Source organism: Sycon ciliatum, chromosome 3, assembly GCF_964019385.1.
Source record: "Sycon ciliatum chromosome 3, ocSycCili1.1, whole genome shotgun sequence".
Classification (NCBI taxonomy): domain Eukaryota; kingdom Metazoa; phylum Porifera; class Calcarea; order Leucosolenida; family Sycettidae; genus Sycon; species Sycon ciliatum.
The window spans coordinates 4,807,214-4,820,908 of record NC_088645.1 but is presented as its reverse complement, the minus strand read 5'-3'; the positions used below and the strand labels follow the sequence as shown (position 1 = coordinate 4,820,908).

Sequence of the window (13,695 nt, the reverse complement as noted above, 5' to 3'; positions counted from 1 at the left end):
CCCTACCGCCGTACCGGGCCCTGAGCTAGCCCTGTCAGAACTGTACGTGCGCGTGCGTTACTTGTCAGTCAGGGCGGGATACGTGCAGGGGATTCAAGGGATTTCCCCGTGTCCGCACCCGCAAGGACCAGTGCTGTACATTTACCTGCTACTGTGCTACATCATGTAGTAGTAGACTAGTACTAGTAGGGTCCGTGATACATACGGGTAATCGTATTGTATGTCTGCGCTGGAATCGAAATACGAGAGTCGATAGAAACTAACTTGCCGAGACTACAAGTTTCGATTCCTTATAGAGCATTTTCGATACAATTGTGTCCGTATCAGTGAAAGTCGATGCGTTCCTGGAAATGCGAACGGATTGAGTTTCATGTTCTCTTTTCTGCAGCAGAATATTTCAGTGGCTTTTCAGAACTTCATTCTAGTGGCGACAGTTTGCCTTTGCTGTAGTGTATGGCAAGAACCCAGAACACAGTCATGTTTATTGCAGATCTACTGCAGGGCTTGTTCCGCGGGTTTAGTGCAGATCTACTGCAGGGCTTGTTCCTCGGGTTTATTGCAAATCTACTGCAGGGCTTGTTCCTCGGGTTTATTGCAGATCTACTGCAGGGCTTGTTCCGCGGGTTTATTGCAGATCTACTGCAGGGCTTGTTCCGCTGCCACTGCTGATATACAGTCAGTTCTGTGACTGTTGGAGAGCCAGAGAGACCAAGCTTCAAGAGAGGACATGAGATGATCATGATGATGGTACACAGAACACGGATTGTCAAGTGCACCGTGCAGTGAAGTCACTCCACAACACGGTAAGAAACGAAGGGTGTACGTGTCAACGCTCACAGCCATGCGCTGGCTGCTCAGTAATCTGGCAATGCTAGAACGAAGAAACGTTGAAAGAAAATTCTGTTTGAAGATAGCGGTTGGACTATGTACAAGATTAGTACAACTGGACAGATAATTCGCCCAGGTAGACCTACCCAGGTACCCAGGTACCCAGGTACCCAGGAACCCAGGAACTGTGTACCAGTCAAACTTCGTATCTGAACACATTTTACAAGGAAACGTGAATGTTACACTGTAATCACATAACTGCATGACTTGAATGCCCCTCGATACAGATTGAGAACAGAGAGAGGGGGGGGGGGGGGGGGAGGAGAGCTGGTCTCCGCAAAACGGAGCACTTAAATCCGTGTTGAAATAAAGTGATGAAACAATAGGGAAATGAATTGAAACAGAACATGCACTGCATCATACAAAACCTACTAGTATGCTACAGTTGCTGTGCTCACTGAAATACGACCCAAAGTACAAAGCTGGCGGCCTGGAGCAGTTCCTATCACAGTTTACATCATTGCATCTGCACATGTACTGTATCTTTACATGTGTACGTCCAGCCACATTCGTGTCACTTCCAGGCAACCAAGGCCGGTGCAGGTGTACGTCCAGCCACATGCGTGCCACTTCCAGGCAACCAAGGCCGGTGCAGGTGTACGTCCAGCCAAATTCGTGCCACTTCCAGGCAACCAAGGCCGGTGCAGGTGTACGTCCAGCCACATTCGTGCCACTTCCAGGCAACCAAGGCTGGTGCAGGTGTACGTCCAGCCACATTCGTGCCACTTCCAGGCAACCAAGGCCGGTGCAGGTGTACGTCCAGCCAAATTCGTGCCACTTCCAGGCAACCAAGGCCGGTGCAGGTGTACGTCCAGCCACATTCGTGCCACTTCCAGGCAACCAAGGCTGGTGCAGGTGTACGTCCAGCCACATTCGTGCCACTTCCAGGCAACCAAGGCTGGTGCAGGTGTACGTCCAGCCACATTCGTACCACTTCCAGGCAACCAAGGCCGGTGCAGGTGTACGTCCAGCCAAATTCGTGCCACTTCCAGGCAACCAAGGCCGGTGCAGGTGTACGTCCAGCCACATTCGTGCCACTTCCAGGCAACCAAGGCCGGTGCAGGTGTACGTCCAGCCACATTCGTGCCACTTCCAGGCAACCAAGGCCGGTGCAGGTGTACGTCCAGCCACATTCGTGCCACTTCCAGGCAACCAAGGCCGGTGCAGGTGTACGTCCAGCCACATTCGTGCCACTTCCAGGCAACCAAGGCCGGTGCAGGTGTACGTCCAGCCACATTCGTGCCACTTCCAGGCAACCAAGGCCGGTGCAGTTGTACGTCCCGCCACATTCGTGCCACTTCCAGGCAACCAAGGCCGGTGCAGGTGTACGTCCAGCCACATTCGTGCCACTTCCAGGCAACCAAGGCCGGTGCAGGTGTACGTCCAGCCACATTCGTGCCACTTCCAGGCAACCAAGGCTGGTGCAGGTGTACGTCCAGCCACATTCATGCCACTTCCAGGCAACCAAGGCCAGCGGCAGGTGTACGTCCAGCAGCATTCTTGCCACTTCCAGGCAACCAAGGCCGGTGCAGGTGTACGTCCAGCCACATTCGTGCCACTTCCAGGCAACCAAGGCCGGTGCAGGTGTACGTCCAGCCACATTCGTGCCACTTCCAGGCAACCAAGGCCGGTGCAGTTGTACGTCCCGCCACATTCGTGCCACTTCCAGGCAACCAAGGCCGGTGCAGGTGTACGTCCAGCCACATTCGTGCCACTTCCAGGCAACCAAGGCCGGTGCAGGTGTACGTCCAGCCACATTCGTGCCACTTCCAGGCAACCAAGGCTGGTGCAGGTGTACGTCCAGCCACATTCATGCCACTTCCAGGCAACCAAGGCCAGCGGCAGGTGTACGTCCAGCAGCATTCTTGCCACTTCCAGGCAACCAAGGCCGGTGCAGGTGTACGTCCAGCCACATTCGTGCCACTTCCAGGCAACCAAGGCCGGTGCAGGTTGAGGGCACCAGCTTAGCACTTTGGGTCAGATTTCAGTTAAGCGCAACTGCACATGTATGTAGCATACGAGTACACCCGAGGTCGTGGCTTAATAATAATATAGGGAGACAACACTGGACACTGTAACGCTAAATCACGTACGTATCGACCACCGGGCTGCATGCCCGCTACTAATACATGCTTGCACATGACATTGCTTGTCTGTGCCCCGCTCTCTCATGAAGGCAGTGTGATAAACGTATTGGTTTATTCTAATAAATACTTTGTAGTAGTTTCCATCGAGGAGCGAGTGGAAAAGAACAACAAAACAAAGAACAGCACAACCGAATCAGCATGCTCAATGTGTAGTCATGCGAGCATGCCAAATACCAATGCATGACGTAAGCTAACGTAAACTGCGTACAATAAGACAGATGCACGCGGGTGGTTGCATATAGGATAGCGTACATAATAAAACAACACGCCCTTCCGAGATCATAATGGGTGAACAAGCCAGACTATGATCTTAACATAATAACTATGAAGATCCAAAAAAAAACATGAACAAGAGGCAAGGCAACGAGAACAGTCACAGTGTAGCACAGACTACAGAAGAAGAAAAACTAATCAAACATATGACTGTCCTTGGTGTGCAGAAATGTTCAAACGGACAGGTTGACGGCGGTTACGGGTGCTGCGACGGGGTGCAACAACAGGCTCAGTAGGTGCGGGAACAGCAGGTTCAGACGCACTATCAGTAGAAACGCGATCAGGCAGCAATGGGACATAAGGCCGTAGGAAGCGACGATTTCGCCAAAACACACGACCACTACGTAGCTTGACGTAATACTCTCAATGGGTACCAATGGCGACAACGATGCCTCGACCTGTCCACCGTTTGGTGCGCGGATCTTGCAGATCTACGTGCATGCCAATAGTGAGCTTAGACAACGTGCGCGGCTGAGACGAATCTGGATCCGGGACAGGTGGAGAATCAGAACTCTCTATACTGGTAGCACGCTGTTTCCACTCCGGGTGCAGTTGGAACAGAGCCGAGACCTTTCGTGCGGGATGCATCTGTTTCCAGACGTGTTTCCAGACCAGGTTGGTAATACGCCAGAATGGGGGGTTCGACCAGAGCATTCTTCACACGGTTGAACGCATCGGTGTGTGGTGTTTCCCACTGGAAAACAGCAGCCGTCTTCAGCAGACCACGAAGCGGTGTCGCCAGCTCGGCGATAGCAGGTGTAAACTCAGCAAGCTGATTTACGAGGCCCATGAACGATCGGAGGTCGGTCCGATTCGTCGGGGTGGAGAAGTCGCGGATAGCGGAGAGCTTAGCGTCATCGACAGTCCAACCGTCAGCATTCAGGATGTAGCCGCAGAACTCGATCTCGGTAGCAGCGAACACAAACTTCTTCGCGCTAAGGGTTACGCCGTGCTCGCGCGCACACAACAATACGCGCCGGACGCGTGCCACATGGTCACCAAGGTCATCATCATAGACGAGACAGTCGTCGACGACCTTTTTGAAATTGGTGATGTTGTCGAATGCCGTGCTCATACGGCGGTTATACTCGTCTCCGGCCGAGATGAGGCCCTGCGGATTGTGCAAGTACTGATACCGGCCCCATGGAGTGATAAACGTTGTCAATGGCCGCGCTGCTTCGCTGAGTGGCACTTGCCAGTAGCCATGGCGAGCATCGAGCTTCGTAAAGAAGCGACCGCTGACACTGGTGACGACATCATGAGGTGGCTGTGTCGGATGCGTGGGACGTTGGATCTGATCGTTCAGCTTCTTGAAGTCCACCGTTAGACGCTTCTCAGTGGTGCCCTTCTTGTCGACTATAACAATAGAGTGGCACCAGTCGAGGGGTTCAGAGACAGGCTCAATGATGCCATCCTTCACCATGTTGTCAAGCTGTTCCTTAATCTGGTCCCGAAACGCATAGGGCACTGGTCTAGCGTGATGAACACAGGAAGGTGTAGCGTCTGGTTCGAGCTGAATGTCCATTGACGGACCAGACATGGGCTTCAGACTGTCAGAGTCGAACACGTCAGAAAACTCCTCCAGCAGCTCAGTGCGAATCTGGTCGGCGGTGGGCTCAGGTGCTTGCTTGCGCTCAACTCGGCAAACAGAAGGCCAGTTGGGCGGCAGCAATCCGAGCGCACACAGGGATGTCCGAGTGAGCAAGGCATCCGACAGCTCGGAGTACACGTGTATGGTGGTGCGGTGAGTCTTGGAGCCTAGCCCAAGACTGGAACTGATCTGGCCAAAGGATACGAGAGGCTGACCGTTCACACCGGTGACAACGTCTGGGTCCTCCGCCAGGTTTTCTGGGAATCCACCCAGAAGGTCAAGATGACGAAGACCAATGGCGTCGACATCACTGCCGGTGTCCGGTATCCAGTTAATGGCTGCACCTGTCTCCTCCGTGTTGAGCGTAGTCGTCACAGACACGGTGCCTTGTTGCCCGGATGATGCTTGCTGGAGCTTCAGCTGGCCGATTTTGGAACCACGTGGCTGCTTGGATTTCTTCGGGCACATTTTTTCAAAATGTCCAGTGGCTTTGCAGCCGTTACAAGTTTTGCCAGCAGCGGGGCAGGCAGACTTGGTATGCGTAGAGCGGCCACACTGGGGACATTTCTTGGGTGATGAATAAGCAGACTGGGGTGCTGCCTTAGAGGTGGCGTCCGGCGCCGGCTTGTCACCAAAGCGTTTCTGACGCTGGTACTGTGACCTACGGGCGGCGTTGATCGATGCTGACGGCAGAATACCATCCCCAGTTTGCTTTGCTGCTTCCTCAGCACGGCAAATCTTTGCGGCGTTAGCTAGTGTCAGGGATTGTTCGGCTAACAATTTGTGCCCAGTGTCGTCATCGTGCACACCCACAACAATCCGGTCACGGAGGATCTCCTCGTGTGCTTGCACCAGCATCTTGGGGCAACTGCTGCACATGCGGGCAGAGCATGCGGAACAGACTTGCAAGTCGGCGAAGTCGCAGGCAGCAAAGGACTCCTTTAAGCCGGTGTAAAAAGCATCAAAGGTTTCACCACGTTGCTGGCGTCGGTTATAGAAGTCTATCCGATCCAGCAACGGGTTACGTTGCCTACGGATATACTTCTTGACAGCACAGATTATGTCCGAGACATCGGCATTAGTGGCCACGGCGATGATCACCTCGCGCAAATAACGCCGTATGTCTTCATCTAGTGCCTGGCGTAGAGCACTCACTCGTGTGAGTCGGTCCTGAACGGACAATTTCTGGCATCTCGCGTAATCCTCCCAAGCCTCCTCCCATGCGTTGAGGTCCGCGAGCGTGGCAGATGAAAGCAGGATGGGCCGTTCCACCGAGATTTGTTTCGTCGTGAGCTGCTGCGATGTGGATGTATTGGAGCTACTCAACAGGGCAGTCAGGCGTGCCTCGCGGTCCGCTGCGGCTGTCATCTGTGCCTGCATGAAGGTCAACAGAGCCTGAACATCAGGGCTGACAGGTAAGTTTGGCGCGGCTGCTGCGCCAGGGACAGCATCACTACCAGAGTCGAGTCATTACGAGTCATTACGAATCGAAACAAATTTACAGCACTCGCACGAGGTTCACACAACTGAAACAACGGGCCGGGATTGTCAGGTCACAACGGGTGATCTTACCTACCGCCTACAATACTACTACGACAGGTAAGAAAATAGTTCACTGCGCCATGTGATAAACGTATTGGTTTATTCTAATAAATACTTTGTAGTAGTCTCCATCGAGGAGCGAGTGGAAAAGAACAAAAAAAAAAAGAACAGCACAACCCAATCAGCATGCTCAATGTGTAGTCATGCGTGCATGCCAAATACCAATGCATGACGTAAGCTAACATAAACTGCGTACAATAAGACAGATGCACGCGGGTGGTTGCATATAGGATAGCGTACATAATAATACAACAGGCAGGCCGTCGTAATGATGGGTTGAATTTAGTACACCGTGTAATACACAAGTAAAATGCGGTACCAATTTGTCAAGGCTATCGGCTGAAAGGGAGGGGGAGGGGAGGGGTTCAGCCACCTGTTGGAAAACCGAGTTTAGTAAACATTCGTGCTTCACCCAAAACAAATTGGTATGGCGATTACTACAAGAACAAGCGGAATACCAATTAACTGCCAACGATGGTTAAGGCGTGCGGTAGGTTGCGTCGATGGAAAAGCTGCAAAAGCGCTGCAAAAGCAAACTCGCGCTGCAACAGTGAGACAGCCTGTCACAATACAGTTTCTATGCTCTGTACCGTGTGTCAAGCTCTGCCTTATAAGGGCATTATGCAGCCTGCTTTCTAACATTGTTTGCCATGAAGCAGTTTGTTAATGCAGAGGCGTCGGAAGGTATTTTTAGTGTGCTACGGTCAGCCATCTCAGTACAGTGTACTCGTGGCGGAGGGGTTGCTGAGCTGAAACATTTGGAAATCGTACGCACTGCCGGGCTCCCGCGGGGCCCCACGCAAGCAATCGAAACCGCGATGCGCGTACGGCATGCCGTATAAGCCACCTATCCGCCTTGGGTGCAAGCTCACCCAAGGCCACCCTCGCAAGGCAGGAACAAGTAAAGACATTCACCAGTTGTTTGTTGTGCCTGCCCGCCGAAGAAATTGTTTGAAATTGTCTCTTCTCCGCTCTCAGCGATAGTCTTACACCCACTATGGCTTTCTCGCAGGCACAAAGGGAGTCTATCCAGCAGATCGTGGCAGCCAGCGTGGCAGCAGCCCTCAGCGGCAACGCACCGGAGACCGTCACGGAGCACCAAGAAGACGGTATGTGTGCTGATGAATTCATGCACCATACGAACATGGGCTACCCCTCCTGCATTTCGCACGTCTCGGTGGAGACAGCTGATCGGATCAGATGAATCGAGTATATAGATCTGGCAATACTGCTCCCGCCCAAATCTATTTCTACCGGGGAGCCAGCCCCTAAGAGGTTCCGCATAGACGAGGAAGGGGCACTTTCAGTGACAAGCGCACCGAAAGGAAAAATTGAGAACCTTGCCACGTGGACCGAGGCATGATCTATTTTTAGCCTGATCGCCATCCGTGATCAACCTCGCTGCGCCGCTGCACAGATGCAGCATCAAATACGCATGGAACAGGCAGCCGAAGAAGTACCGCTTTTCGTCAGTCGTGGACTATGACACGAGGGCACGCCAGGCCCTGTCAAAGGACCCAAGCCGATCCCTGGCGGAGCTCGACACGGAGCTTTTCGCGACGTGTTTCACGGGACAGGCCCTCCCCAATTGCAGCATTTGCAAGAAGGTGGGGCACTTGGCCGGAGTGTACACCTCGGCCTTTCGTGGCAAGCAGGCGAAAGAAAGTGCAAGCACTAAATCAACCGAAATCTGCCGCCGCTACAATCACGGCGCCTGCAGCGGCCCATGTTGCTTTCGACACGCCTGCCTCTTCGGCTCGCACGCCGTGTCAGCCTGTCCAGCCAAGAAATACGAGCGAACAGCAATCAGCCCCGGCACCCCTTTCTTGCATTCACCCACCCCCTAACACCCCTATGAACATTGCATTACACCCCAACACCCCTATCAATATTGATGCATTACACACTGAATTGCTCGCGCACCCCAATCCTGCATTTGTTCATTCTCTAATTAGCAATTTACGTGCCGGCTGTCGTATCGGGTTCGCCGGACCCCGTGATGTGTCCGTACGCAGCTTGTCTTCAGCGGCAGCACATCCCGAGGTCGTCGACCAGTACCTGGCCACGGAATGCAGTCGGGGGCCACACCCGCTGGCCCCTTCAACGCGCCGCCATTCGTCCATCGACGCACCTCTGGCGTAGGTGTGGTCCCCAAGAAGTCGGGCGGCCACCGGCTCATCATGCACCTGTCCGCCCCCGATGGAAACAGCGTCAATTCGTTCTTTGACAAGCAGGCCTACCGTTTCTCTCTTATTACGATTGACACGATAGCAGCCACGTGCGCACGACGGGCCCCGGAGCCCTTCTGTCAAAGGTGGACCTGAAGCACGCTTTCCGACTCTGCCCCATGCACCCCGACGACTGGCGGTTCCTCGGCATGTTGTGGAAGGCCAACTACTATATCGATACTGTCCTGCCATTTGGCCTACGCTCCGCTCCCAGTGTGTTAATCTGCCTGGCTTCCGTCTTAGAATGGATCCTCCGTAATAACTATAGTATCCCTGCACTGGAGCACTATTTGGATGACTTCGTCTTAGTGTCTCCAGCAGCCGAGTCTGTCACGTCCTCGGCGGCCGCGACCCACAAAGCCACTATTCTGCAGGTCTTCACAAAACTGGGCGTTCCAACAGCAGACGGCCCGGACAAAGTTGTTGGCCCCGCCGCCTGCCTCACAGTGCTTGGCATCGACATTGACATTGCCGTACATTGCGGCAACTCCTCGCAGCCTGGGCCATCCGGTCATCAGCGTCCAAACACGAACTCCAGTCCCTCGTTGGCCACCTGGCGTTCGCCGCCAAGGTCGTCCCAGCCGGTCGTACGTTCACTCGCCGCCTCATCGACCTGTGTTCCTCGGTCACCAGCCCTGCCACGGCCGTCGGGCTCACCAGCGAGGCTCTCGCCGACGTAAAATGGTGGCAGGATTTCCTCCCACTATGGAACGGAAAGGCCCTCCTACGCGACCCCGTATGGTCAAAGTCCCCGGACCTGGAACTGTTCACCGACGCGCCTGGCATCGGTTTCGGCGGCTTTTACCAGGGTCGTTGGTTCGCGGGCACATGGTCAGGCCCCACCATACACGTCCATAATGTGGAGAGAGATGTGGCCAATCGCCATTGCCTGCCAACTCTGGGGCCCCCACTGGGCACAGACGGAGATCCTCTTCCACTGCGATAATTCAGCAGTGTGCACTGTCTGGGAGTCCGGCACATGCCGACACGCCGGGGTCATGGCACTGATACGCAACACCATGCAACTCGCCGCTCGCCACAACTTCTGCCTGCTCGTCCGTCACATTGCCGGCGTCGACAACAGCATCGCAGACGCACTCTCCCGGGCCCAGTTCCTGTGCTTCCGCCGTCTGGTTCCCGACGCGGAGACTGCCCAATCATCACTCGCAAGTGCCCAATCCGACAACGGATAGTCGCATCCGTCTGCAGTTGGCCAGGCGCTCCAGCCACCAATTCAAGCTCTCGGCAATCCCAGCCACCACTACGCAGGCTTGCCGTACGTCCGTAGTCCCCCCAGCCCAGCATCTGGCATCTCTGCTCTTTTCTTGTTGTTTTGTTTCCCCTACTCTACTAACCCATCTACAATTTCCGCTGTCAATGATTATCCATGCCCTCGCTGGGGCAAACCCTTTATGGTCTATCTTACCACTCTGTGTGCTTAATGGGCTTATCCGGCCCCTAAGAACCCCCTTTTTTCTTTTTGGGAGGAATAGAGGCCGACACCCGGCATGCCCCGAACCGGCGACCACTGTACACGGGGGCGCTTCATATGTACGCGACACGCGTGGCCCGCATGGCGCAAACAAAATAATGGCCAGGCACCGTGTTGCCATGCTACCGAGGCAAATTGTAGAGGGTGTTAAGTCTACCTAGCAGGTTGTATGTTTGCCCGTATACTAGGGGCACGGCTCCGCGAGCCTGACCTGCTCGCTGTCTTGTGCTCTGCGTGTATATCCAGGGTCGCAAGCCGCGCGCATAACATCCCGCCGGATGTCCACCTCCCGCCGTAGGATCGCCTACAGACACCACCGCCGCAAGCAATGGCTCCGCGAGCCAACGCTTCGAAGCCCGCTGTCTATTGTTCTGTGTGCCTATCCAAGGTCGCTAGCCCCGCTCGCATTACATCCCGCCGAACATATAACTCCCGCCGGAGAATCGCTTACAGACACTGCCGCTGCAAGCAACGGCTCCACCGAACCAAGGCTTCGCCGCCTGCTGTCTGTTGTTCTGTGTGTCTGTCCAGGGTCACCATCCCCGCTTGCATAACATCCCGCCGGATGTCCACCTCCCGCCGGAGGATCGCTTACCGCCGAAAGTAACGGCTACGCAAGCCAACGCTTACGTGCCACCCCCATGCGTCCACCCGCAAGGCTAAGTACCTATGGGTTAGGCCAATAGCAGAGGCTCCCACCCCACAGGGCTGGGGGAGGGGGGCTCTCGGGTCGTATTTGCATTAGCCCCACAGGATGAGGGCGAACCTCTGCCAAACCAGTACAGGAACGCCCCGCCGAGGTCAGGGGGAGATTTCCCACTAGCATAAACCACGGGTCCTCTGCTTACAATCCGCAGCCACGCCGCCGAGCCAGTGTGTTCCGGGAAGCGGGCCGCTGTTCGGCGACCCGGTGCAGCACACATACACCGCAGCGCGGCCGACCTACCATCCTGCCTGTTTAGGAAACATGCGCGTGTGCCTGCGTATGGGTGTGTGCGTTTTGTGTTGCATGCACTTGTGCCTGTGTCCTTCTAGGCTCGCTAGCCGCCGCTCTCTCAGCGAGAGCAGAGCACCTGATTGCCAACTCGGTAGCCACTGGCACACAGCGCACGTACGCCCCAGGCTGGCGTGCATTCCTGGAGTTCATGGGTCGCATGCGCCGCGACGCACATCACCCAGATCAGAACAATGTCCTGCTGTTCGCTGCCGCAATGTCTCACTCAGTCAGCGCCAGCACTCTGAGAGTCTACCTGGCCGCGATCGAATAGCACCTCCTCCACATGCGAGACCCGGTCTGGGTTATATCCTCAAGCCGCATCACAGCCCTGCTCAAGGGCTTAGAGAGGGAGAGAGCGTCGCTTCCCAGGCATCCGTCAGCACGCCCTCAGCGCCAAGCGATCACCGTCCACCAGCTGAAGGCTCTCCGCCAGTTCTTGGATCGGTCCTTGTACTCCCCGGCAGACAAACTAATGCTATGGGCTGCTCTTACGACAGCCTTCCACGGCCTGCTGCTGCGTGTGAGTGAGTACACGTCGCTGTCACCACACGTTCCCGGTTAGACCAGCAGGAGGCCTATCTGCAGCTCCAGAGGAATAACACGTCTCAATTAACAACAGGCGGGGAGGTAGCGCTGCATCGCTACGCTGACCCCGCACTATGTCCCGTCCGAGCCCAGGCTTACGTTCGGTCCAGCAAATGGAGCAATGACAAGCAACCCTATTCAAGTTTCAGGATGGTCGCCATCTCACGCCGAACGACATCAATGCTGTCCTACACAAAGTGCTAGGTCCAAGCATCAGCAGCCATTCCTTACGCGCCGGGGGAGCCACACACATGGTGGATCGAGGCGCACCAGAGTATGCCCTGATGGCTGCAGGCCGCTGGTCCAGCAGGGCATATCGCACGTACATTCTCAGGCCCGCAGGCATGCCACAGCACTACTAGAGCCTGCGTGTCGCAAGCCATTCGGTACCTTTATTGGAGGTACGGGTGCTGCTGATGGGCGCCGCATATTGCACGCACATCGGCACCATTGAACTATTCATGTGTACTAAGATTTAGTATTCCGCTGCCATAGCAACCTAGTAGTACACGTAGCCGTTCTGACGGCGCAGGACCCCGCGGGTCGCTTCTGCTGTCCTTGCCTCTCTGATGTGTGATATGTGTACATCATTTATAATCATAACCTCATACTGAGTACATGTACGTCATACTTGATTACCGATCACAGGCTCATGATTATTCACGCTGGAATAAACGCTTGCGACACCCCACAGGCTCGTCTCTGTTGTGTGGCATGATGGTTAACTGTCACTTGTCACGTGTCACTTGCAACTGAGTACCTAGACCTACAACTAACCTACAAGTACAAGTAGTACTGTTCAGTGGTCATGTACATGTGAATTCTGTACTAACTCTTACAGTTCTAGTCCATGTCAGCTCACAGCCTCACAGCCACAGCGTACCAGGGCTAGGGACTTCCCCTATCTAGCCGGCCCTGCTACATTTGTATGTGTCTAGCTCCTCCACTGCACACGTACAATGTCTACAATAGTCATGCAGTCTGTCACGTGATCACTACTATCATGCAGCACCTGCTTGATCCATTATGGATCACCGGTGTGATTCACCGCTAGCGCTGTAATCTGGAGACAGAGCCTCTCAGAGGGATTATTTTTTTAGTGAGTGTGCACCTTCAGTAATTAAATACTGAAGGTGCACTCACTAAAAAAATAATCCCTCTGAGACTCTTGGTGTCAACAAATTTTGTTGACACCAAGAGTCAATGACTGTCACATGACAAATCCGAAGTGGCATGTGTGCACAGCCACACGGCTGTTACGACACTCGACAGTACAAAACGGGCCCACTTGGTTCTTGTACAGGAGATAGCTAGCCAGTGCTCGCTGGGTCGCTGCTGTTACGATCACGTGAGTCAAGCAGTTCGCGCCCTGCACAAGTTCACCTGTCTGGCGCCACGGACCTTGCCGTGCTGGGCAATGATTTTTTATCACAGGGGGGAGGAATGGTCGGATACACAGCCTCGTTTACTAGTAAAATAAGAACAACGAATGTAGCGGAGGATACACACAGTGTGCTGACAGTGATCCACACGGCGAAGTCAGAGTGTAATACTAATACTGTAATAGAGGACAAGAGAGGCAATCACGGCTTGTTTGCTCATACATGTACAGGTACATGTACTTAAAGTTTATTCATTTGCTTTCACTATCATCAGGCAACGTTGCCTGATGATAGTGAAAGCAAATGAATAGGCGACGAGGAGACAATAACTTGATTATGGCGATAAATAGTATAATTGAAGCGGACATTAGGAAATGATCAATGTGAATACATGTACATGTATGTAAGAAAAGAGAGAGATTGTAAGATTTGTTACAACTCTGAGTTTCACCTATTACTACCATCATCAGACAACTGATGGATCCAACACGGGCAGACAGAACATAAGGG

General features: G+C 54.1%; 1 protein-coding gene across 4 annotated transcripts; it reads left to right on the top strand.

Annotated features, from left to right (window-relative positions):
* Positions 1–242: 242 nt before the first annotated feature.
* On the top strand, positions 243–12,494 carry LOC135811243 (uncharacterized). Of its 4 annotated transcripts, XR_010552577.1 has the most exons (4): positions 256–803; positions 7,514–7,610; positions 10,468–10,884; positions 11,257–12,494. XR_010552577.1 is itself a non-coding variant. In XM_065324443.1 (2 exons), exons 1-2 carry the CDS (start codon positions 7,499–7,501, stop codon positions 11,487–11,489), a joined length of 345 nt encoding a protein of 114 aa, XP_065180515.1. In that variant the 5' UTR covers positions 7,113–7,498; the 3' UTR covers positions 11,490–12,494. The 4 variants fall into 4 exon arrangements, 1 of the variants encoding a protein (XP_065180515.1); XR_010552575.1 differs by having other exon boundaries at positions 243–803; positions 10,468–12,494; XR_010552576.1 differs by lacking the exon at positions 7,514–7,610 and having other exon boundaries at positions 243–803; positions 10,468–12,494.
* The last annotated feature ends 1,201 nt before the right edge of the window (positions 12,495–13,695 follow it).